This window comes from Ochotona curzoniae, unplaced genomic scaffold (genome assembly GCF_017591425.1).
Source record: "Ochotona curzoniae isolate NIBS_2020 unplaced genomic scaffold, NIBS_Ocur_1.0 contig_883, whole genome shotgun sequence".
Classification (NCBI taxonomy): domain Eukaryota; kingdom Metazoa; phylum Chordata; class Mammalia; order Lagomorpha; family Ochotonidae; genus Ochotona; species Ochotona curzoniae.
Genome location: NW_024466599.1, coordinates 41182725 through 41208512, shown reverse-complemented (window position 1 = coordinate 41208512; position 25788 = coordinate 41182725). Strand labels below are relative to the sequence as shown.

General features: G+C 37.8%; 2 protein-coding genes across 5 annotated transcripts in view; one reads left to right on the top strand and one right to left on the bottom strand.

Annotated features, from left to right (window-relative positions):
- The window catches only part of SERTAD2 (SERTA domain containing 2), a 118919-nt gene that overhangs the window by 4399 nt on the left and 88732 nt on the right, over positions 1–25788 (bottom strand). The window contains exons 4-5 of one of the 3 annotated variants that reach the window (XR_005885179.1): positions 25193–25311; positions 16867–16935 (exon numbers count right to left, since the gene is read on the bottom strand). The gene's annotated coding sequence lies outside the window, so the exon portion shown is untranslated. Of the gene's footprint in view, positions 1–16786; positions 16936–25192; positions 25340–25788 lie in introns of those variants that run through there. The other 2 variants (XR_005885178.1, XR_005885180.1) reach the window with 2 other exon arrangements.
- AFTPH (aftiphilin) overlaps positions 1–25788 on the top strand; it is a 65548-nt gene that overhangs the window by 24561 nt on the left and 15199 nt on the right. For both annotated transcript variants that reach the window (XM_040993324.1, XM_040993323.1), the window contains exons 2-6: positions 3432–5369; positions 15877–16028; positions 18662–18788; positions 20014–20070; positions 23461–23583. In XM_040993324.1, coding sequence (XP_040849258.1) covers positions 3465–5369; positions 15877–16028; positions 18662–18788; positions 20014–20070; positions 23461–23583 — 2364 coding nt within the window. In that variant the 5' untranslated portion in view covers positions 3432–3464. The remainder of the gene's footprint in view (positions 1–3431; positions 5370–15876; positions 16029–18661; positions 18789–20013; positions 20071–23460; positions 23584–25788) is intronic.

Sequence of the window (25788 nt, the reverse complement as noted above, 5' to 3'; positions counted from 1 at the left end):
AGCCCAGAATCTACACATAAATAGATGCCTCTGTTTTTGAGAATTATGGAACCATCTGGGAAGCTGATAGAGTCTTTGTCACCTAGAAAGGGAAGTAAAGTACTTGACAAGGTCAGCAGGAAGAAAATTACTCCATGTCATTGCTTAGTCACAAAATCCCAGATGCAGAGCTTTGTGCTAACAGCTGAATTTGAAATAGGCCTTGAACAATAAATTACTTCATTTTTCAGGCATCACACTTTTTATTTTAATACGTGTTGCAGAGCTTGGTGTGATGGCTCAGTGGCTGAATCTTAGCCTTGTAAGTGCCAGGATCTCATGCGGGCTAGTTGGTGTCCCAACTGTACCACTTCCCATCTAGCTCTTTGCTTGTGGCCTGGGAAAGCAACAGAGGTTGGTTCAAAGCTTTGGGATCCTCACCTGTGTGGGATACCTGGAAGAAGCTCCTGGCTCTTGACTTTAGATTGACTCTGCTTCAGCCATCACAGCCATTTGTTTGTGAACTAGCAGGTAGAAGATCTTTGTCTCTATATATATGCCTTTCTAATAAAAATAAATAAATTTTTAAAAAATATTAGGAAAATTAAGTATTGTAAGTGTAGGTGATTAACCTAGGTGATTAAGTTGTTATTTGGAATATATCCCATATGAGAGTGGACTGAGTCCAGATTGGAAAACTCGGTCTCTCTGCCTCTCAAATCTTTTTTTAATTTTAAAAAGAACTAAAAGTAAAACAAAATAAAACTGGGTATTAGTCTTAAGCTTACATGAAAGCAAAATAGTGAGGAAAATTGTAAACAAAAAGATCAATTGATTCGGCCCCATGAAAATTAACTTGAGAAAACTATTTGATAGGTTTTTTTGTAAATTGAACATACTGTAAGACTCAGCACTCAGCCACCATGGTATCTTAGAGAAATGAAAACATAACAGTCTATATCTAAAATGTTCATAGTAGCTTTATTTGTAATAGAAAAATACTGGAAGCAACCCAAACAAAGAGCAACTTATAAGGAAAGACTGGACAGTCAGTGGTACTGCTATACAGTGGAATACTACTGAACAATAAGAAGGATTGAACTGCTGCATAAAATAGCTGGGGTGGCTCTCAAGAGCATTAGATTGCATGGGAAAAAAATCAGAGGGTTACATGTGATAATACCAGTTAAGTAAAGCTAATTGCAAAATTATAATAGACTAGATCAGTGGTTTGCAAGGTTCAGTGTTTAAGAAAGTATGTTGTTAGTAAGGAGTAACAAAGGAATGGTTCTTAACCAGATTGTTACGGTGGTTACACTAATCTGTGCATGTGATACAAAACTATGCATATATGCACAAACTGGTGATATCCACACAGAGGTCAATATCTGACTTCACAGTGTATGTATGATGCTCTCATCTTTTATTTTTAAAGATTTATTTATTTTATTACAAAGCCAGATATACAGAGAGGAGGAGAGACAGAGAGAAAGATCTTCCGTCCGATGATTCACTCCCCAAGTGAGCGCAATGGCCGGTGCTGTGCCGATCCAAAACTGGGAACCAGGAACCTCTTCCGAGTCTCCCACATGGGTGCAGGGTCCCAGGCTTTGGGCCATCCTCGACTGCTTTCCCAGGCTACAGGCAGGGAGCTGGATGGTAAGTGGAGCTGATGGGGTCAGAACCAGTGCCCATGTGGGATCCCGGCATGTTCAAGCCGAGGACTTAAGCCGCTAGGCCATGCCACCGGGCCCTCTCATCATTTTTCTTTACTTAATCATGTACTGTGGTGGTCCCTGAGTTACTAGGGTTTGACTTAGGATTTTTCAGCTTTACAATGGCATTATTCCACAGAAATCATACTTTACTCAACAGAATATGTATTCAACAGAAATCATACTTTAAATTTTTCTTGGACTCTCTTCTTGGAGTAGTGATACACAGTATGGGAGTTCCTGATGATGCTGAACAGCAGCAGTGGGTTTCTACTCAGTCAGCCCCGTGGGGAAGCAGCCCATACTATACAGGGCACTGTGTTGCCTAGTTGTGATGTTTGTAGGTTAAGTGTATCAAATACATTTTTTTTTCTTGATATTTTCAACTTAAGATTATTGGAACATAACCCATTTTACATCAAAGATCATCTGTACTTTGGTTATTTACCAGATGGCCATTGAGGATAGCTGGTGAAATACACTCAAGTACTCTGTAATATTTTTCAATATCGATCTTAAACAGTTTCACAGTTAAGTTATTAAAGAGTTAACTAGGGCTGGTACAATGGCTCAACTAGCTAATCTCCCACCTCCAAGTTCTGGCATTCCTTAGGGTGCCTGTTTGCATCTGGCTGTTCTACCTTCCATCCAGCTACCTGCCTGTGGTCGAGGAAAGCAGAGGAGGACACGCCTAAGTCCTTGGAATCCTGTGTGCTTGTGGGAGACCCTGAAGAGGCTGAAGAGGCTCCTGGCTCTCAGCTTTGGACATTGAACCAGTGGCTGGAAGATCTTCTCTCTGTCTCCTTGTAAATCCGTTTTTCCAATGAAAATGAATACATCTTTAAAAAAAAGTCAACTAGGATGGGGACCACATTTGACACTACATTTAAAGTTGTTACTTGAGATGCCTGACCTGCATCTTACTGTCAGATTCCTTGAGTCACAGCTTCTCTGCTTCCAATTCAAGCTTCCTGCTAATGCACATCACTGGAGGCCGCAGGTGATGGCTCAAGTACTTGGGTCCCTGCCACCCACATACGAGACCAGTTCTAGTTTCCTCGTGTAAACCTGACCCAGCCTTGGAAGTTGCAGGCATTTGGGGAGTAAACCAGGGGCTGGGAAGAGAGAGAATGAGTTGTGTGTGTTTGTAGTAAACCTATGGATGGGAAGGTGTGTGAGTGTGTGTCCTGCACCCTGCCTGCCTTTCTGTTAAAATTTGAAGGGAGGGGAAAGGAGGAAGGGAAGGAAAGGAAGGAAAAAAATTATAAAAATGAAATTTTATGAAAATTTTCAAAAATAATAGGTCAGTATTGAAAAGCAAAGGTAATAAAACATTGTAGATAAATTAGATAAGATTTTCAATACAAATCGATAAAGCAAGTACTGAGTCCTCAGTGAGTTTGACAGATCATTTAACAAAATAAGAAAGTACCTGAGAGAACATTTTGTAAGTATGCTTTCATAAGAATATATTCAAAATTTTCTAGCATCCCTAAATTTCATTAAGGTACTGCTAGTTCCCTTTTCAACCTACATTAGAAATCAGGGTTTGTTTGGGTTTTTTTCCACTATAGTACAGTGAAGTAGTCTCACCTGTGAAAAATAGCTTAAAAGATGCAAAACTGAGTAATGTAAGTTTGCACTGTTTGGAAGTAGTGTTGTGAAAATTTTGACTTTATATGTAAACTGCCCCCTCCTTAAAAAATAAAAAGCAACAACCCTTTTTCCTTTTTACAGGTATCAATTAATTATTTGCGAACCAACTCAGCAATGGAGCCAGACATCATTCGAATGTACTCTTCATCCCCACCACCACTAGACAATGGAGCAGAGGAGGACGACGATGATGAATTTGGGGAGTTTGGTGGGTTTTCAGAAGTTAGCCCTTCTGGTGTAGGTTTTGTTGATTTTGATACACCAGATTATACTCGTCCCAAGGAAGAGTTTGTACCTTCAAACCATTTTATGCCAATTTGCAATTTCTCAGAAAACGTAGATGGCCTTACAAGCTTTAAGTCTATTAAAAATGGAAATGATAAGGATATCACTGCTGAATCTTCTCCTGTGAAAGGACAATCTGATGTTTTGCTTTCTACCACCAGCAAAGAAATAATTGCATCTGAAACTTTAGATTGTTCTGAAAGCCCAGGAGTTTTAAATAAAGTCATAGAGCAGAGACAGAATGTTGGAACACCAGAAAGTTTCTTTCCAGGAGATTTTAGAACTGATGAGAATGTTGTTCATCAAAACATGCAGTTAGAGAGCTGCAATGGTGAAAAGCCGCCCTGTCTGGAGATTTTGACAAATGGGTTTGCAGGGCTGGAAAGTGTAAATCCTCAGGGAACCGATGATCTGGACAGCGGAGCCCATTCAGAGGGACGGAAGCCTCTTAGCACTCATGGCTCTAGTAACGGAGACTCTGCGCTGAGACCTGCTGATGAATTCGCAGATTTTGCCACATTTTCCAAACAGGAAAGAATACAACTTGAAGAAATAGGATGTGTAGTCTTAAATGATAGAAAAGCACTAACTATTCAGGAAAACAATAAAATTAACAGAGCCAGTGAACTGAATTCTGTACAGCTCTCTTTGAGTAGAAGCTGTGACAATAAAGGAGACTCTGATGGGGAGGACCAGGTTTGTGTTTCAGAAATAAGTGTCATGGCTAGCAGAGGTTTCAGTGTTGAGCAACCAGGACTTCCAGCTTTGCAGCAGGATGAGTTTTTAAATTCAGATATTGAAACAAAGACATGGAGTTTGGTAGACTCGGCTGATGGTTCAGAAGTCATCAGGAGAGAGCAATGTAAAGCTGAAGAGAGACGTGATTTGTCTAACACTAAATGTGATGACCTGTCCATGGATTCTATTAAAATTTCTGATGCTGGGGATTCAGTTGGTTTTTCCAAAGAAGAAAGTAGGAAGTTTACTAATTTTGAAAGCTTGAACATTGATCCCACTGAAGAAAATGTTTTGGATGATTCTGTAAAAAATGGTGATAGTAGTAATGATTTTGTGACTTGTAACGACACCAATGAGGATGATTTTGGTGACTTTGGCACAGCCAGTGGCACAACTCCACCTTATGTTACTGGTACTCAAGACTCAATGAGTGACGTCACTTTTGAAGAGTCTTCAGAGCACTTTCCACATTTTAGTGAACCAGGTGATGACTTTGGAGAATTTGGGGATACAAATACTGTTTCTTGCCAAGAGGAAATGATATTTACTGAGTCAAACCTAAGACAAACTTCTGACAGTTTATCAGAGGGATGTCAGTTGGCAAGAGAGTCTGGTGGACCAGGTACTGAACCTGTTTTAAAACTGAAAAATGGGCAAGAAGGTGAGTTTGGAGATTTTGATTCTGGGCCAGATACCCAGGAGGCCTACAGTGCTTTTCAAGACTCGGATGATTTTGCAGACTTCAGTTCAGCTGGGCCTAGCCAAGCTGCAGACTGGAATGCTTTTGAGAATGAAGAAAAAGATGGTTGTTCTTGGGCTGCTTTTGGAGACCAGCCGACTACAGAAGCTCATCATCGAAAGGAAGCGTGGCACTCACATAGGACAGATGAAAATCCTGGCACTCCAAGAACCCCGAGAATGCACAGTGTCCCTTTGGCCACTGCCAAAGGAGCAGTTGCTGGTGGCCATTTACAGGAATCAGCCACTTCAGTTCAGGTATTTACTAATTTTCTGCATTTCATATGACATTAATTGCTGTGGAGGTTTCTAATTCAATGTTAATTTTTTTTTTGACTGAGTACTGTTAAAGGCATCTTTGTGATGTTTAGTTTTTGCCTGATTTGTTGGTTAGCTATGTGTTTTATACTGCTTTAGAAGACTATAAATCCTCTCACTGTCATGCTTGGTAAGATTGTTCTTTATCTCAATGTTTCTATTTTTATTTAGAGAATTAATTTAGGTTTGGTGAATGTAAATAGCATGTATGTAAGCAGCTATTAGCTAATTTACTATTCCATTACTAATTCACTTTTTGTTTTTATACTGATTTACAAAAATTAAACTGTATTTAGAAATTTTGGATTTTTTTTTAAACTTGGGGGTGGAGGATGTCTTGATTTTATCCATCAGAGACCTAGGAGATTGAAATAAAGTTTTTATTGCAACAAAGAGCAAGCAGAAATTGAAACCTCATCCTGTGGTGAAGGATATACTGAATTAAAAGGAAAAAAGGTTAGAAAAAAAGCAAATTTAGGTATCAGCATTTAACAGCTATTAAAAGACCTGGGGTAAGGCTGTCAGCTGAGTTTAGATTTAGGTTCCAGGTTTCCCACAATCAGTGTCTATCATCCCTTGTAGGGATTTTGTTTGCTTATGTATTTTCATTAGTGTACACATTTCTTGTGTAGTAGGATTTTCACAGAGAATATTTGTATAGTTCAGCCCTTCCTGAACCTTTTCTGGTTCAGACTGATTCAGAGATTTATTAAGATTTCTTTTGACTTGAATTAGTCCCTTAGGAGTAGCTTGATATCTGTGTTGTTCCTTATTCCTGAATTGTGCCCTAAGGTAAATTTCACCTTTCCTTGAGGGGTATGGAAAAGACTAGTTGTTTTATAGAACACAGGCTCATTTTGAAGATAAGGTGAATAAAATCAATCTACAAACTATACTTCTCCAGTTTTTTTCCCCATGAAAGCTATTTTTAATTGGATATATTTCCCAAATCTGTTAATTGAAATAGACATCACTGCTTTGATACTTTTCACATATTGGTGTATTAAGAGAAATTTATGGTTATTACCAACTAGCCTGCCTAGCTAATCACTTTATCAGTTGGCTTTGGGTGCTTAAGTAATGTAATTTGCTAATTCTTTTTGAAGCTTTATTTATTTTTATTGGAAAGTAAGATATACAGAGAGGAGGAGAGAGATGTTGTCCCCATGTGGCAACAATGGCTGGAGCTGAGCTGATCTGAAGCCGGGGTCTCCTTGGGGTCTCCCATGTGGGTGCGGGTCCCCAAGGTCTTGGGCTGTCCTTTGCTGCCCTCCCAGGCCAAAGCAGGGGACTGGAAGGGAAATGGGACAGCTGGGACACAAACTGGCGTCCACATGGGATCCTGGTGCATATAAGGAGAGGATCCCAGCCACTGTGCCATGCCCAGTTTACTAAGTCTGTCGCTACAGAATGTGCAGGTTTGGTTAAGTTTGTATTATTCCTGTTGAATAATTTACGGAACCAGAACTTTGCACTTTTAAACCAAAAATGAACTAATTAAAATGCAAAACGAAAGCTATTGGTTTTTCCCTTTTTCCCTATTAAGTTTCATTCTAACTATAGAGTGTAGGGTAACACTAGTATTGAATGATCTTTGATGAATTTTTAAAGTATGACTACTTCAGATTGGAATTTCTTGCATCATATGTGATTTGATAATTGGATACAGAAGATAATAAAACACATGGGCCAGGCTTCATGGAATTGGACAGACTTGAGTTTGAATCTTGACTCAGTCTCTTACAAACTCTGTGACCTTGAGTATTGTTTCTGAACTCAGTTGTCCATAAAAAAGGAAGTGGTATCTTCAAAGGAATCCTCTGAAGATCAAATTAAATTTTTGAATGAAAAAGAATTGCTGAAAAGAATTTTGCAGTATAGTTGTTTTATTATTTATTTATTTATTCTATAAAAATAAGCCAGAACCCGAATAGGAGAGGAGGGATGCGTTGAAACTGACTGAAATTTGTTTGGCTCTGACTGCAGGCTTTTCTTGGAGAAGAAGTTACACAGAATGATTGGAGTGGGATATGGGGGGGCGGGGGGAGGGAGGAGAAACTGCTATAAGTTTGCGCAAAAAAAAAAAGGTAAAGCGGGGTCATGGATAAGCCCTGCTTCCTAAAGGACAAGTGGACAAAGATTCCTGCTAATAGGAAGGAGACATAGGGTCTGTGCTTTTTTCCTTTGCATTCAGATTTTGTTTTGGAAAGATAATTGTTTTGGAAAGGATTAAGTGTATTAATATTTTTATTAATATATTTTACCTAGCTGATAGTGTTCGGAATAGCACAGAAATTCTCTCATGTGAAGCATTAGGTTTTCTTAATGTTTCAGATGATTTATTTCCGTTGGATCTTATCTGCATACAACTTGTGTCCTAAACAAAAGGCTACCAAGTGATTTTTGTCTGAATTCTGTTTTGTGAGAGACTTTTAGAATTCAGTTTAAATTTAATTAGACAAATATGAAAAACTGTTTTGTAAAGTCGTGTGTTAACAATGTACTTGTCATTTCAGACTTCTACTTTTTACTGTTTGTATGTGACATTATATAGGTCCCGCCTCACCACCCTGTTTATTTTTAATTTTTTTAGCACTTTTTTAACTTACAAAAAGGTATCTTAAGTTTTTAATAAATATTCCTTAATGTAATTGCAATAATTTGTTACTTGGGTAAGGAAGGCCAGTCAAGAAGTTTTTTGAACTTTTAAACATGTTCTTAGTCAATTTCAACTGTGGTTTTACCTCAGAAGGTTGAAGTTTTGATGTAAAAGTTACTTAAACATGTGCATTTGTTGAAGAAAGACATGCTTCTTTTTCCTCAGAACCCAGAGTTCAGTGTACTTCGTTCTCTTAACATTCTTAAAAATGACACAGTTAGTAGTACTATCTCCATTAAAAAACCGAGGAAGAAATCAAGACTGTGCTTTACCCTTTAGGCTAAGACTGATAACAAAATGACAATAGAAGGTTCATTATTTCCAAACCAGTACACTTTTATTCACAAGTCCAGGATGTATGTTATTTTAGAGATTGAAAACAAAAAGGAAGAGAGGAAATTAAGATTTGGGATTTTGGCCTTACAGGTCTTTGCTTTCTTTCAGTACTTGGACTGCATTTATTTTTGCTCCTTTTCCCTAAAAAAAATTGACATTCTAGTGTTTAATTTCAAAACATAAGAATATGAATACGTTATTAAACTTACCCAGAAAATATGCAGAAGGGACATGCCATCTGTCTGCAATATAGTAAATATTACCCGTGATCACTCCTTTTTTTTTTGCATAGTTTGGAATTGGGGATTGATAAGTATACATTTGTAGGTTGTACTTGATATCTTACTTAATATTTCATGGTGATGAGGCATAAGGTATCTTCTTAAATGGAAGATTAAGTTACCAAGTGGATTTTATGTTTCTTCTAAACATCCACTTGAATGCAAGACCTAATGCTATCAATAATAAAACTGGTGACATTAATCAGCTTGTGGCCTAAATCAGGAAAGAAAAATGAACCAGAGATGTGCTGAAGAAATTTTAAGAGTCATCTTAAATACAAGATACTATAAAAGTGATATACATTTGAGTGGTAAAAAAACAAGAATCTATGATTCCCAGTGTGATTTACACCCTTCCAGAAAGTTGAATGAGATTTGGCAATACTGTATTTCAATGTAGTCATTTATAAAATAGCATATTAGGATTTTTCAGATAAACGAAGATGTATATGTGTGGCATACAGAAGAAAATTCTTCGGGGCTTGAGAAGTTCCCATATCTAGATTTCACAAACAAGGCACAAGAGAACTCGTGATGTAGCTGCAGTCTGAGGCCTAGGGGAGCCAGTGCTGTCAGTTCCAAAACCTGTTGCTTCTCGGCCTCTTGGCTAAGATCAAGTGTAGTTCTGGGCCCGGCGCGGTGGCCTAGCGGCTAAAGGTCCTCGCCTTGCACGCCCGGGATCCCATATGGGCGCCGGTTCTAATCCCGGCAGCCCCGCTTCCCTTCCAGCTCCCTGCCTGTGGCCTGGGAAAGCAGTCGAGGACGGCCCAAAGCTTTGGGACCCTGCACCCGCGTGGGAGCCCCGGAAGAGGCTCCTGGCTTCGGATCGGCATAGTATCGGCCATTGAGGTCACTTGGGGAGTGAATCATCAGACGGAAGATCTTCCTCTCTGTCTCTCATCTCTGTATATCCACCTTTCCAATAAAAAAATAACAAAAATAAATCTTTAAAAAAAAAGATCAAGTGTAGTTCTAAAACCTGCAGACTGGAGGCCAAAGAAGAGCCCAGGTCCAGTTTGAATCCAAAGATTGGAAAGACTGATGGTTCAAGACACGTTCTTTCTCTCTTACTTAGTCTTTTATTCTGGTCAGTCCTTTGGTTGATGAGTGAGAATTGGAGAAGGCAGTTTGCTTTACTCACGTTGCCAATTCAAATGATTATTATCATCAGGAAACATTCTCGTGCATGCCCTGAGTCAGGTTTAACTGAGTATGTAGATACTTCATGGCCCAGTCAAGTTAACACATGATACATATATTGAACCATTTTAAAAGGGAGTACCCTATGTCTGAAGTAGCTTTCAGGATTTTTGGAAGATTTGTAACTTATTTGTGGGTGCATCCTACCAGCTGGAAAGCTAATATGGTTGGTTTGTACCAGTGAGATAAAGAGAAATGGCTACTTATATATGCCAGGACTTCTTCCCTTACCCTGAGACAGAGATAACATAGAACTTAGAATTAAATTATACATAAAAATGATCTTATATATGATGTTTTGCTCTGTTTAGTAGATTAAATCCTTGGGTAGCTAATCACTTTTTACTTCTCCAGAAATCTGATCTTTATTGAAAAAGTAATTACAGATACAGTTAAGAAAATAAAGAACCCTAATTGGAAAATAAACAAAAATGTGAGTAAAGAGAAAACTAGGAAGGAGAGAAAAAAGTTACACAAGCCAATGTACTTCAGAAGATATGACATCTAGGTCACATTATGACTCCACAAACATCTGGATAAAAGATGCTTAAAATTCTATTTCATATAAAGATGGATATATTAATAATAACATTAAAATATCTTCATGAACTGGTGAAAGTTTTGTGGGCCATAGGCCTTAGAGTAGGGCATTAGACCCTACGCTGACTGTATAAATTGACCGTAGATAGGTATATAGTATGATGGTAAAAAGGAAGGGGCTGGAGTGGCATAGCAAGTGAAGCCATTGCTTACGGTGCCAGCATCCCATATGAGTATGTGGTTCCAGTCCTGGATACTACTTTCTATCCAGCTCCCTACTAATGTGCTGGGAAAGCAGCAGAACATGGCCCAAGTGCTTGAACCCCTGTACTCACATGGGAGAACCGGAAGAAGTTCCTGGCTTTGGTCTGGCCAGCTCTGGCCGTTGTAGCCATTTGGAGAGTGAACCAGTGAAGTGGAAAATCTCTGTCTTCCCTTCTTCTAACTCTGCCTTTCAAATAAATAAAGCAAAGCTAAAAAGGAAAAAGAGATAAAATAAAGGGAAAGAAAAGAAAATTATTAAGATGGCTTACAGTGAAGTAAATTTTAAAGATTCACTTGTTTTTAGTATAAAAGCAGATCATATTTATGGAGAGACAAAGAAAAAACTCCACTGGCCCACTCCCCAAATGGCCCCCAATAGCCCATCCAAAACCAGGAGCCACTTCCCAGTGTGTCACACAGATACAGGGTCCAAAGACTTTGGATTGTCCTTTCTACCACTTTCCCAGGCTACAAGCAAGGGACCTGGATGGGAAGTGGACCAGCCAGGACACAAACCGGCCACCCATGTGGGATCCCAGAGCTTTAACCACTGAGCCATCATGCTGCCCACCCCAAACTGAAAAGTAAAACAACTATGCCCCCTGCAGTTTTAAAGTGAATTGCCTTTTTAAAAATCTAGTGCATATTGATTGGGTTAACATTCCTACATTAACCATTTGCAGGAACCCAGATGCTGAAAATTCAGAAACTAGAGCAAAGTCATTCATTGTAAAAAAGTGCTTGTAGTTTTTAGAAATTGGTCTTGGAGCTGCTTTGATGACAGTGTAATAGGTAAGAGCACCTACTCTGAAGCTGTGTGTCCTAAGTACGTACAGTCATAACCTCATGGTGCTTTGTGTTTCTGTTTATAAAGTGGAGATCTATTGTTACCAAAGACATGGATCTTAGGAGAATTAATGCCTGCTACATAAGAAGCACTATCAAAACCTAATAGGATATACCATGTTCTGCCTTTGCTTTTTTTTTTTTTTTCTTGCTTAATATTTATCTGTTTCAAAGAGCTACAGAGAGAGAAAGACAGAGAAATCTTCCATCTTTTATCTACTGGTTTAGTCTCCAAATGGCCACAATAATGGGAGCTGGGCTGAAGCCACAACCAGGAGTTTCTTCCAGGTCTTCCTCATGGGTAGCACAGAATCAAGCACTTGGACAATTTTTCACTGTTTTTCAAGACCATTGGCAGGGAGCTAGATCAGAAATGGAGCAGCCAGGACAGGAACCTTCTCCCAGTACTGGCCCTTGGATCTTTGAATCTTGTGTTGAATTGGGCCCTCAAGTGTTTTCATTGGGGTTTTCTGCTATTTGCTTTACATAATCTGCCTTGTCTGCCTAAGCAAACCAGAAGTCAAGTCGGGCTAATTTTACCCCCATTCCCAAATAGTTAAATATAATTTGTTGGAATACAAGTTCACAACTACTGTAATATGTTAATAAGTGTCATTGTTTAATGTCTGTGTTCATTGACCACAAGGAGTTTAAAAACTTGGGCAGTATGAGCATTTATTAAAATCCAGGTTTCCTATTATATCTATATGAGTTCCTATCACTAGGATACTAATATAAACAAAGTTCCTTTTTACTCAGAAATATTAGAACACATGCAAGTCTAATATTTTATTGGCTTTAGTTTTTGTAAGATACCGTATTTTATTACTGATTTAATTTAATGTATATATTAAATTGTTCTTGGATGGTAGTTGAAGGTAAAATTGTATATACTTTAAAACAGTTAAATTTTAATATATTCATCCAGAAATATTCCTGAAAAGTAGATACCTGAAATCTTAGCCACTGACAAGATGCCCTTCATTTCAAGTACTGAAACTTTATGCTTAAAATAACAATGATTTTAGGAAATTTTAGTATCTAATTATAATCTTTCAGAAAGTGTTTCTTGAAAGAATTTTCTCTGCTCCCAAGGGAAATTATTCTTGTGGTAAGTTATTTAACTTTCCTTCTTGGGATTTTATTAGTTGCATTCTTGTAACTGTTATAAAGTGCCTATTTTCCATCAAGATTTCAAACTTTTAGCTTTAGTGTACTTGCTAAAAATACCTAATATGCTTTTTTTGTATCATAGTGCAATTAACAGTCACAAATGACAGTACCCAAAACTTAAAATCTTAGTACCCCAAGATTTAGTACCCCAAATTTAAAATCTTTAAGATTTATGTGGAATCTAACAGAAATCGGAAGGAAGAAATTGGTAGATTGAGGCAGATTTTTTTTTTAAGACTTATATTTATTGCAAAGGTAGATTTACCAAGAGACACAAAGATCTTCCGTCCTCTGGCGTATTTCTCAAATGGCTGCAAAGACGAGCTGAGCTAATCCAAAGACAAGAGCCAGAAGCCTTGAGCCTCTTCTAGGTCTCCCACATGGGTACAGGGTCCCAAAGACTTGGGCTGTCCTCTGCTGCTTTCCCAGGCCCTACGCAGAAAACTGAATGGAAGTGGTGCAGCCAAGACATATACCAGCACCCCATATGTGATGCCTGCACTGGAAGATGGAGAAATATGCTGTTGAGCCATTGTAGCAGCCCTGAGCCAGATGTTTTCATCATGATTTAGAATGTTAAATAGTGGTAGAGGAACAGCTTAGTGAGTCTTGAGCCTGATTTTGACAATCATTTTATTCCCTTGCAAGCCTCAGCATCTGTAGGTATCATCTGTTTAATAATTGTAATGACAAAAGCTGCTACTTTAAAAAAAAAGATTATTTTATTTTATTTATTGGAAAGCCAGATATACAGAGAGGAGGATAGACAGAAAGATCTTCCATCCGATGATTCACTCCCCAGGTGACCACAGCGGCCGGTGCTGTGCAGATCTGAAGCCGAAGCCAGGGGCTTCTTCCAGGTCTCCCCAGCAGATGCAGGGTCCCAAGGCTTTGGGCTGTCCATGACTGCCTTCCCAGGCCACAAGCAGGGAGCTAGATGGGAAGAGGGGCTACTGGGATTAGAACCGGCACCCATCTGGAATCCTGGCTGGGTCCAAAAGCTGCTGCTACTTCTTACAGAGCACCACTAATTCATCAGTCACCTTGTCAGTCAGCCTCTGAAATCTATAATTTATGAATGCAGAAACTTAGTTCCTAAGTGTGCAGCTCTCTATTGAAGTGCTACATCAGCCATTCATTTGTTGGAATGAACTAGTAGTAAGAAATTTGGCAGTATTTATTACCATAACCAAGGTAGTAGTGAGAAGCTATTTTTGTGGGATCCCTTTTGCATCAAACTGATAGTTAAAAATGAATATAATTGTATATCAGAATAAATTTAATTAGAACTTTTTGTTAATTGTATTGTCTCCTTTCTTGCCGAGTTCCTTCTTTGTGGTGGGTGATGCTTTTAGTGGCTTCCCGTTGTTATTGGTTGCCCTACCTCAGAGGTCAGAGAACTGTGGGACAAATTTGTCTTGCTGCTTGTTTTTGTAAATAAAGTTTCATTGAAACACACCTACAAAACCTAAAATATTTACTTTCAGCTGTCTGCAGAAAAGCCTGCTGACCCCTGCCCTTATTTAGTAAAAAATTTGAAGAAAGCACACTTTATATCTAATTGTAAATGTATGTGAAACTGTCTTTTAAAAGTTTCCTGCATTTTATGTGCTTTGGGAGGAAGAAGTAAACATTGATGTGACTAGGTTATTATTTGTTGTTCTCAAATGGAGTTCACTCATTTGTTCAATGGTGTGCCCAAATTCTGGTATTTGGTTATAGGTAATACTGTCCAAAGTCTGTGACCAACATTTTTTTCATCCCATTAAAATGATAATAAAGATTATGCACTTATTTTCACAAAAATAAAATTGGATCAAACAAGTTTTTGTTTACTTTCCTTGCCCAGGAGGAAGCAGCAGTCCTAGTGTTTCCAATTAGCAGGTTATCTGATCCCTTTAAAAGTAGTGTCCCTGCCCTCTGTGGAAGCAGGCGGGGTCCCCTTGGACACTCAGGTTTCACACGTCTAGGGAACAGGCGTCTACCCTTTGCTTTAGGGTTCCTAATTGATAGTGAGATCCTTTTCCCATGTCACACACAGGGATATAATGAACACATTAGAATAACTTTGTAGAGTTAGCAGAAGAGTAACCTGAGACTAACGACGTTCTGGTAGTTTCCAGGAGAGAGATTTTGGCTTAGGAAATATGTTCATGGAAATTTTTCCTTTTGTTTTTCGTTTTCCTACTTTCTCAGTGTATGACACAAAAAAATTAGTGTTTACTTTTATTAATTTGCAGAAAATACTATTTTGTCTGCTCTTGTTAGTATACTTAATTTTCAAACAGACTAACAGTTTGTATTGTTTGGTGCAGTTGAGGGAATGGGAATAAATGTTATTACAGGTTGCAAATATATAATAAACCTAATTAATAGTGTCAAAGATAATCTAAACCCAACAATTTTTAATTTATGGGAAGTACTCTAAAATTTATCTGGTCATTCTTGGTGAAAATGTTCTAGGCAATATGTAGAGGGAAAATAGTGTTCTATCAATTACATGTATATAATACATATTTATATGTATGTAACAGTAAAGGAATTTCTAAAAGAACAGTTCGTCAAAATGATAAATGAGCTGTTGCATTTCTTAGTGAAAATAGACATTGTTTCCTACTTTAGTTTGTATTGTTAGCAGCATATTTTTAAGTGCATTCAAAATTCAAGGGTTTATGTCCGAGTAAAAGGTTCTACTCAGTTATAAAGCACAGTTCTTTTCACAAGCATTCTAAATCTAAAGTCCATTGATGGTGGTAAAAATATCTCAGTGCTGTGGAAAGAATATGGAAGCTGTCTTTTGTTGTTGTTTTTGCTTTGGGTAGATTATTCAGACTTTGAGATTACTATCTCACTGTATAATTCAGTAATAATTAATAGAACTTTGTAATTAAGTAAAATGCTATATCTGATATACCAGCTAAGGTGCTTGATGTATTTGTTTGCCACCTCATGTATCAGCACCGGGATTATTTAATCATTTCAAACAATTATGCTATGAATAGTTAATTCTGTTTACTTACTGTTTTCTGCAATGGTAGTTTCCCTCCCTCTGTTACATTAGTAGTGTGTTTTAAATACAAAACTGACATTTTTTAAATCAGAGAACTGAAAAATAAACTTTTGGTGGTGGGGGGATGTTTTGATGCAGACAGCTTTACTAAACCGCCTGGAGCGCATTTTCGAAGCATGCTTCCCTTCCATATTTGTCCCTGATGCTGAAGAGGAAGTTACTTCCCTGAAGCACTTGCTGGACACAAGCACCCTGCCAGTAAAAACAAGAGAGGCCTTAGCTGAAAGTGGGTAAGTAGTAGACAGTTTTTAGATAGCAGATGTTTTTGTTTGCTTCAACAGACTTAATTTATAAAGTTACCTTAAAACATTTAAGGTCCTAAATCATTATTGATAAGGTTTAGTAATGTTGTGCTAAAAGACTTAGAATGAAAAAATGCCCTGCTTTTCAATTCTGAGCCATTTGTTTCAGTGTTCTAATCAGTTGATTAAACTATATGTTTTTGGCTTCTTAACAAGATGGGTGAGAATTTGGGTTTAGTCTACATTTTACTCCCTTCATATTTCCAGTATACTTAAATCATAGTTTATTTTTGTTACTTTCTTACAATTTTCATTTCTTAATGTAACAGTGTTATTATCATGTAAATATTATTCACTCCTAAGCTCCTGTTTCCTTTATAGTACAGTTTTTTCCCCGAGCTTAATAATTGTGTCTGTTTTGTTTTCTGCATTCCTTCCTATCCACCAACAGCCTATCAGTGCCGTTTTAGGGGCCATTGTTGTGGCATCTGGGGTAACATTGCTTGCAATGCCAGCATCCCATGTCAGAATGCCAGTTCCAGTCCTAGCCACTCTACTTTCCATCCAGCTTTCTATTAATGCTAGGAAGGCTGGAGATGTGTGGCTGGACCCCTGCCACACATGTGGGAGACCAGGATGTCTGTCCTGGCTCTTGGCTTTAGTTAAACTAGCCCAGACCTGGTTGGTGTAGCCATATGGGGAGTGAACCAGCAGGTGGAAGAAATCTTTCTGTTTTTCTTCCTTTGTTGCTGTGCATTTTAAATAAATAAATGATTTTAAACTACAGTCTTATTGTGTACATTGCACTTTTTCCTCTGGAGCTCACCATTATCCTGTCAGCATCGAGAATGGTTTCTTTCAAACGTCTTATGTGTGTTGTCTTGAGACTTCCCTTCTAAAGAAAAAAAAAAAAAACATGGAAGGTAAAAGTGTATTAGATTTGTAGCTTCATTCAATCTGGAGGCATCTGTTCTTTTTGTTAATCATTTCCCTTGTCCTTTTCCTTGACAATTACTTTTTCTCCATTGTTTCTGTTTCTTCTTTCCGGAATACCTGTGATGTGACAAGACCTAAATTGATTTTGTACTTTCCATTTCTGAGGATAGTTATCATTCTTGGACTGTTCTTTTGCATTCTATCACTGTCTACTCCAGAAGCATTCTGTCATTCCATTGAGCTAAGTCAGTTACTCCTTCAACCTGCTTGTCACCTTGGCATTGTGGTACGGGGTTTTAGGTATCTCTAAACTTCACTCAATGTGGAGATTGTGTTTTTTGCTTCTTGGCCCTTAGCTTGGCAAGAAGAGATTTTCAGAAAGTTACTTTCTCTGCCATCTTTAAATTGGTTAAATTTTTAGTGTGCTGGTTATAGTTGATACTTTGGAAAGATTCAATAATTTGTCCTCGAGATTTATCCTAAGGAAATAATGCAGTTGTATAACATACATCATAAAATACAGGAAGATTTTCATTGTCTTACTAATAATAGGAGCCAAACAATAAAACAGCTTTAGAACAGCAGGATTATGGTTAAATAAATGATAATGTACCAGCCTGAGAGAACATTACACAGCCATTGGAAAACGTGTAGTCCCCTCCAAACCTCTGCACAGGAGATGCAGCCCAGAACTTTCATAGTCAACCCTCTGTATATTGTGTTTTTTCTTACATGTACATACCTGTGATAAAGGTTGATTTTTAAACTTGGGCACAGTAAGAGATTAACAGCAACAGTAAAACACATTTGCAGCAATATGCCCAAATATGTTATATGAATGTTATGTTTTACAATGTCGTACAGCACTCACCCTTCTTTTTCTTGCAATATAATATGATACAGTGCCTATGTGATGAGGTGAACACCCAAAGTAATGTGTAATATAAAAGCAAAGTATTTCAATTTGCTATTATAATATTTTTGGAGTATAGTTAACCACAAGTAACAAACTGGGATAAGGGGACAGTGCTGCTACACTAGAAAATGCTTAAAATTGGGGAAAAATATAAAATTTGATCTAGACTTTAATTGCAGCTATGTTTATGAATGAGGAGTCAAGAAAGCGCAGATATTGAATAGCCTTTTTTTTTTTTTAAACATCTTTTTGAAAGGCAGACACGAGAACGAGGTTTTATATCAACTTGTCCACTCCAAATTGTTAACATTTGGGGCAGGGCCAGGAAAAAACCATTAGCCCAAAACACAATCCAGGTCTCCCAGGTGGGTGGCAGGGCCCCCAGAACTGATCCATCAACTGCTGCCTTCCAGTGTGTGCATTACCATGAAGTTTGATTAAAGCAGGTGAACTGGAATTGAAACTAGTTACTCTGATATTGGATGTGAGCATCCCAAGAACAGTTGCCCCTAAATAGCTTTATTAAGGTGGAATACTGAGTGATTTGTCCTTTACAATAACAAAATATGAGCTATATTTCTCCTTGATTACTGGCATTTTATGTGTGCTTAACTTTTCTGATGGCTAAGTATTAGTTCTTGATTATTCCAGTAATAGCTATAATTATGCATGTTAGACATAAGATTAATTGGAGTTGGATATGTTGTGGTCATTGAAAGCGAAAGGTGTTAAATGACCTGTCATGTTGATGACTTCATGGCCCTTGCAGGGAACTGTTGGATGTGTGGACTGAGCTGCAGGACATCCATGACGCACATGGCTTGAGATACCAGTGGGGTGGCTCCCACAGCAACAAGAAGCTTTTGTGCTCCTTGGGAATAGACACGCGAAACATTGTGAGTTTGTTACAACTTTCAGAAATCCTCTCCTCAATCTATGCATGCTTTTAAATTATGCTACTCTTCAGGCTGTGATAAGCAGTCTCAGAAAAATAAATATTGGTTCATTTAGATGTTCATTTATTTTGAACATGTTTTAAGAGTTCTGTTTTGCTCGTTCACTCTTTGTATGCCTGTAGTGGCTGAGGGGCTGAGTCCTTGTGCCAGATGTTCAATCTGAGATTCCCACTTGGGTGGCAGGAACCCAGCTACTTGCCACCACTGCTGCCTTCCCAGGTGTCCGCTAGCAAGAAGCTGCAATTGGACACTAGAGCCATTGTTAAATTTTAGGACTCCATTGTTTGGCCACTATGCCTTATACCCAGTACATACTGGCTTTATTTATTTGCTTGTTTATGTTTAGATTTAATTTGTTGATAGCATTAAGGAGAAGGTACGACACATTAACCATCCATTGATTTCACTCTCCTGATGGACACAACAGTCAGTACTGATCCAGAAGCTTCATCCGGGTCTCCCACGTGGATGGCAGGAACTCAGACACTTGGACCATATTCCACTGCTTTTCCCAGGCCATTAGCAGGCAACTGAACTGGGAGTGGAGCAGCTGCAACACAAACCAGCACCCATATGGGATGCTGGCATTGCAGGCATTGGCTTTGCCCCCTATGCTACAACATCAGCCCTTTGAGCTTGACTTTCAAACCACAGTTTTTCTTTAATATTTACTTTTTTTTATTAAGATTTATTTATTATTTTTTTATTGGAAAGGCAGATATACAGAGAGGAAGATCTTCCGTCCGATGATTCACTCCCCAATGAGCGCAATGGGCCCAGACTATGCCGATCCGAAGCCAGGAGCCTCTTCCGGGTCTCCCACGCGGGTGCAGGTTCCCAAAGCCTTGGGCCGTCCTCGACTGCTTTCCCAGGCCACAGACAGGGAGCTGGAAGGGAAGCGGGGCCGCCGGGATTAGAATCGGTGCCCATATGGGATCCCGGGCATGCAAAGCGAGGACCTTTAACCAGTTGCGCCACCGTGCCGGGCCCTTTAATATTTACTTTTATAAAAAATTTTAAGTGTTTTTCCTTAAAGATGAGAACCACATATAGACAGTTTATCAGTTTCTTCAATGTTTCACTTAGAGTATTTGTAATATTGTAATCACATTTTGTATACTATTACGACAGATCATTCTCTATATGTTCTTTCTTACATGTGTAGCTCTTCACAGGCAATAAGAAGCAACCCGTTATAGTACCCATGTATGCAGCAGGATTGGTAAGTACAACACTCTGCATATACAACTGTTTATTCTATAAAGTCATCTTAAGCAGCATGATGTAAAGGTCTGTTTTTAAAAGCATTTAATATGGGAATCTCTGGTATGGGTTTCAAATTTTGATCCCAGGACATTTTTGTACTAATCAGATATTGGAAAAGTATTTTTACAACTATACATTTACAACTACGTAATATGCACATTTGAAGGATTCTCTCCACTTAACATCCTTGAGACCCCATGTTGGAGTGCCATACTTCAAGGTCCTCTTTTGTTCTGGACACCAGCTTCCCTCTAATGCAGACCCTGAGAGGCAGCACTGTTGCCTCATGCAATTGGGAGACCTGTATTGTGTTCCCAACTGCTGGCCCCCAGCTGCGTACTGCTGTGCTGCTGTGATCATTTAGGGAATGAGCCAGCACACTACCTACTTCCGAATTGTAAGTGATGCCTGGGGAAGGTATTGTGGCATGACAGGAGAAGCCTCTACTTGGGCTGCCTGCATTCCCAAATTGGAATACCTGGAATAGAGTTCCAAGTGACTTCAGTCACTGCCACTCACATTGGAGTCCTGGATGATGGTCTGAGTTCCTAATTTCAGCTTAGGCCAGCCCTGGCTCTTTGCAGGAATTTGCAGAGTGAACCAATAGATAGAAGGTCTCTGGTTCTCTTTCACCCTGCCTTTTGAATAAAATAAAAGTCAAAAGACTGAAAGGCAATTTACTTTAATCTAGTGAATTAAATAATGATATATTGGGGCTGTGGAAACACGTAAATACTTGGAGGTAACAGTTTACAGTAAATGAAAAAGAACCAGGGTCCTAGTGGGCCCTTAGTTTTCCTGTTACTGTTGCTTGAATGTGTTGACTTTTGTTTTTTTTTTTCAGATATGCCAGGTAGTTCCAGAAAACTGAGGTGTTTTCATTCTGTTTCTTTTCGAGACAGTCATGTTTTAAAATTTGATGTTTGTGTTTTTGCTGTGTCTGAGTTATTGGTGAAGAAAAATATCTGTTAAGTTTTAAAATTATAGCCAATAACTTAAAATATTTTTAGGTGTTTAAAAAATAACCAAGGAACTCTTGGTATATAATTTAATCGCATAAATCATTACATGCATGTGAACATGAATTTGTTGTGGAATTTGATCTTTTTATCTACCAACTTTTTCTATAAATAAGCACTAATTATTGAATTAAAATGTCTGTCTTTTATAGTTTTATTTTGTGGACTTTTCTGTGCTTGAGCTTTTTTCTCAGTTTCTGGTTTTTATACCTTTATAAATGGTTAAGTTATACTTTTAACTTTCCATGATCCAGTTTTTAGGTATAAGGATTCCTCTGTCCCTGTTTTCTCTCCCAACATTTCCTCCCATTTTATCACAGACCTATAGTTCCTTAGGAATAGATGCAAGTTTTTTGGTGTTTAAGTGTACTATGATATTGTAGGTATAGAAACAAAGGTAGAAAATCTAGTAGCATACTGCAAAGGTGTATGTAAATGTTTCATTGGAGGTCTCCTTTTATTCCAGAATAAAAAAGTGTTCTTTTCTATAGTTTGTAAATATCACCTGGGATTTGGTGTTTGGAGTCTTTGTTGTTTTTTTCTTTGCAGTGGGTTAGTAGACCCCCCACAGATGGTTGGCAGTATATTTTCAGGTCGTTATTGGAAATAGGGAGTTTTCATGTGAGGCACCGACCTACTTCAGCACATTGGCCAACTCTTTGATTATGATTATATTAGTGGTGGGTGTGTTTGCTTTGTTTTTCTGCCTTTACTACAACCTTTATTATATCAGCTTATTTAGTGGATATAAATGTTTTTTCCCTCCTCCATCTCTGATTTCTTTCATTTGGAAATTCACTTTTAATTACAGTTCTTACTGCGTTACCCTCTAAAGATGCATAGTAATCTTCTGATCTTACGTGGTGAAGTAATCCTTTGAATTACTAATTCTCAAGCTTTGGTGTATGTTGGAATCACTAGAATTGTTGAAATGAAAGTGTTTGGATACCATGCCCAGCTGACAAATGCTAGGTCATGAATAAACTGATTGTGGATCACAATTAAGAGAACCACTGATTTACAAGATAGTACAAATTAGGAAATTTGGCTAAGACTAATCATAGTGGACCTGAAAGCACAGTAGCTATCCAATACTAATATATATGATGTGAAGTTAGATTATGAACTTATCTTCATCTTTTTAGCTGCTAGATTAAAGCCTTTCAGGTGTATAAGAATTGCATCTATAATTGCTTTCCTTAACTTGGATGGGATGGGAGAGGGTCTTCTGAAAGCTTATTTTTAGAAATTTATAGATTTTCATTATTAACTTGACAGTTTTCCTCCCACCTTGTGGGGTTTTTTTTCCACCCGATTTAAGGTGACCTTTAACATGACCTTTAACTGATAAAAATCCAGAAGCTTATTGAGAATTTTTTAGGCTTTTAAACATATTTGATGGGCAGAATAACAGACAAAGGTCTTCTGTCTGCTAGTTGGTTTTCCAAAAAGCTGCAAACCTTTTGGCACATTGAAGCCAAAGCCAAGAGTCCATCTGGGTCTCCTGTGTGGGTGGCAGAGGCCTAAGTACTTGGAACAGAACACTCAGGACTCTAACTGGTACTCTAGTATGGAATGCTGGTGTCACAAGCAGTGGCTTAACCAACAGTGCCATAGCACTGGCTCCAAAAATTATTTTAGAAAAGTAAAATGTTGGTTTTCTTCCAGGTCATTAGCCTGGATTATTTCTACTTTTCTGTTCAATGAAGTGTTGATATAGAAATGTAGATTTTTTTTTTGTCATGTTTCTGTACCTATCCTGTCTTCCTCAGAAAGTGTGCTACTGTTATTACAAACCTAGTGGAATATGATTTATTTTTCCCTTGAAACAGCCATAGCTGTGTCTTTTCTGCCAATCCAAGGAACTAAGTAGAATGACCTTGGTAGAGAAGAGGACCAAACACATAAATCCACACTCAAGGATCTAGAAGTCACACCTATGTTAGAATCAGCTCTCACTTCTCTAAGAGTCACTGCAAAAGGCTGTATGTGAAGGGTGCCTCTTCCTGCAGTTTCAGTGTCCTAAATGTTCTAGAAGTGTTGGATTCTTAGCGTCTAGATGTGACAGGTTATTGTTCACCTTCAGTTGTGCTTTACTTTTCTGTGACAGGAGCAACTATGCATTTTAAAACATCTGATTTAAAGTGCTTATAAAATGTGATTGCAGAAATATTATTCATAATACTGTAAGATCTTTGATAAACATGATAGTTACTTCTGTCTTGAGTGCCTTTCCTGATGGCCTTTTTCTTTCCTCTTGTTGCTGGATTGGAGTTTATGGTTTGGTACCTCTCACCCCCAGCTAATGACTAATACATCTTTTTCAGGGTATGTTAGAGCCTACCAAGGAACCATTGAAACCACTATCTGCTGCAGAAAAAATCGCTTCCATTGGTCAGACAGCCACCATGTCACCAGAGATGAACACATGTACATCTGGTCAGTTCCAGGTAAAATAGTCGTATGTGCATAGAGAATGTTTATGCATATATATGCGTACACATCTACATACACTTTTCCCCTTTCTTAACTTTCAATTTGTAGAATGCTTTTAAGATTTGACTTATGATGAACATATGATTATTTGTTCACCGTATTTTAAAGGCTGTAAATTATCTATCAAAAATGGAAAGAAATAATTTAAGAGCTGGGTTATTAGAGGTAAGTTTTTAAAACTTTCCACACCTTAGTCTCTTGACCTTATAAAGTGGAGAAGTTTGGAATATCTCTTACGATTTCCCTTTCATTTTGAGCACTGAAAATCATAACTATTTACAAATCTGGTAAATACTGGATTTCCTTAAAAATAGAAAATACTATTACATTTTATCAACCCTTCAAGTTTGCCATTGTGTATTTTTCCTGAAACCTGTAAAATTTTATAAAGCATTAAAAGATGCTATGTAGTGTCTCAAACTGTTTCAAGAGTTTGGGTAAAACTGTTACTCATTTAAGTTGAAAATGATACAGTCTTTAGATGAAGAAAAACAAAAAGCCCTCATAATTTCTTACCCTTTACCCCTTTGGCACATTTAAGGAACAATTTTAATTGGTTCGGTAAGTTTAATCCTGAAGTTTACCTTCTATTTTCTGTGGAAAATGGATTATTTTGGTCTGCTTTCCTTGTAAAATTAAAAAATTACTGTTGATTAAATATTAGTTTCTAAAAAATCTTAAAGTGAATATCACCATTCTAAAAGCATGTTGTTTGACAAATGGAGAACATCCTGTGATTTCATCATAGTTTGGGTACACTATGATGTTTGCACAAAGGTGGCTGCCGTGCCATCAGGCCATATATCACAGGATACCTAAGTGTGTGTAGCTTATCATCCTTACTGGGCTCTGTAGTTTTGATCCAATGAAAAGTTAAGTATTGAAATGGATTAAGTTTGTAAAAATCTTACTTTCCACTATCATGCATATCATTTTTATTTTTTGTCCATGCAATCTTGCAGACACCCTGTGTTGTTTTTTTAAATAGCCAAAACCTTTAGTGCTATATGCTTAGTAATTTGAATCAGGAAAGACCGGTTTGGTCCTTTCCCTCCCCTGAAATACAAACCTTGGACATCATCAACAGTAACTTTACATTTAGCAAAGCTATTCAGTTCCCATAATGACTGCATGCTTTTCAAATCAAGACAGCTTAGTGATGGAAAATAGTGACTTGAAATCAACTGAATTTTAAAGTCCCTTTGTTGATGGTACTGTTACTACTTCCCCCATTACAGAGGTTATTGCTTTCTTACATTCTCTCAGCTACTGACTAGAGTCATCAAACTAACCATTTCTGTTGCTACTTGATGTAACTATTTTAGTTGTGGATCAGAATCAGAGCTAGAAGAAAAAATTATCTGCTAATATATTCTTCTTACAACAAGAAAACATCTCTGGAAAGACAAATATTTACCTAAAATTATGACTAGAATCCAACTAAACTAATCTTGTCTACACTCTACATTTTTGTTCATTATAACCATTTTTTAGTGTTTCTGTGTGACACCATATTACTCTAACTTGTTGCAAAGTGCTTTCTCTTTGAAATGTCATACTTACATCATTAGCCTTTCTTTTTTGGCTTAGGTATTCTGTTCATAGTTTGCATTTCCACTGAATGTTGACTTGTGTTTGCAACTTTATTATCATTTTGGCTATGTCTTCAAAACGCCAAACACCTGCACGAGAAGCTAAAGTACTGAGCACCTTAAAAAAATGTTAGTGAAAGAGCTTGTTCATTTGCCTAGAGTTATGTCACTGTATAAATTTAGGCTTTTGCCAATCATTCATCATTGAATAGGACAAAGTCTCATTGCTGAATCTGATAGAATGCTTAGAAATTTTTGGTTTTCAGTTAGCTGAAGAAATTCTTTAGTACCTATCTTCAAGACTAACCGAAATCTAGGAAAGAACATTTTCACAAACATTAACTAACTCTTATTTTGGATAATTAGATTCATAAAAAGTTGCAAAGAGTACAGAGAATTTTTTTTTTGAAAGTCAGATATACAGAGAGGAGGAGAGACAAAGAAGAGAGAGAAGATCTTCTATCCACTGATTTACTCCCCAAGCGGCTCAATGGCCAGGGCTGAGCTGATCTGAAGCCATGAGTTTATTCTGGGTCTCTCGGTGGGTGCAGGGTCCCAAGGCTTTGA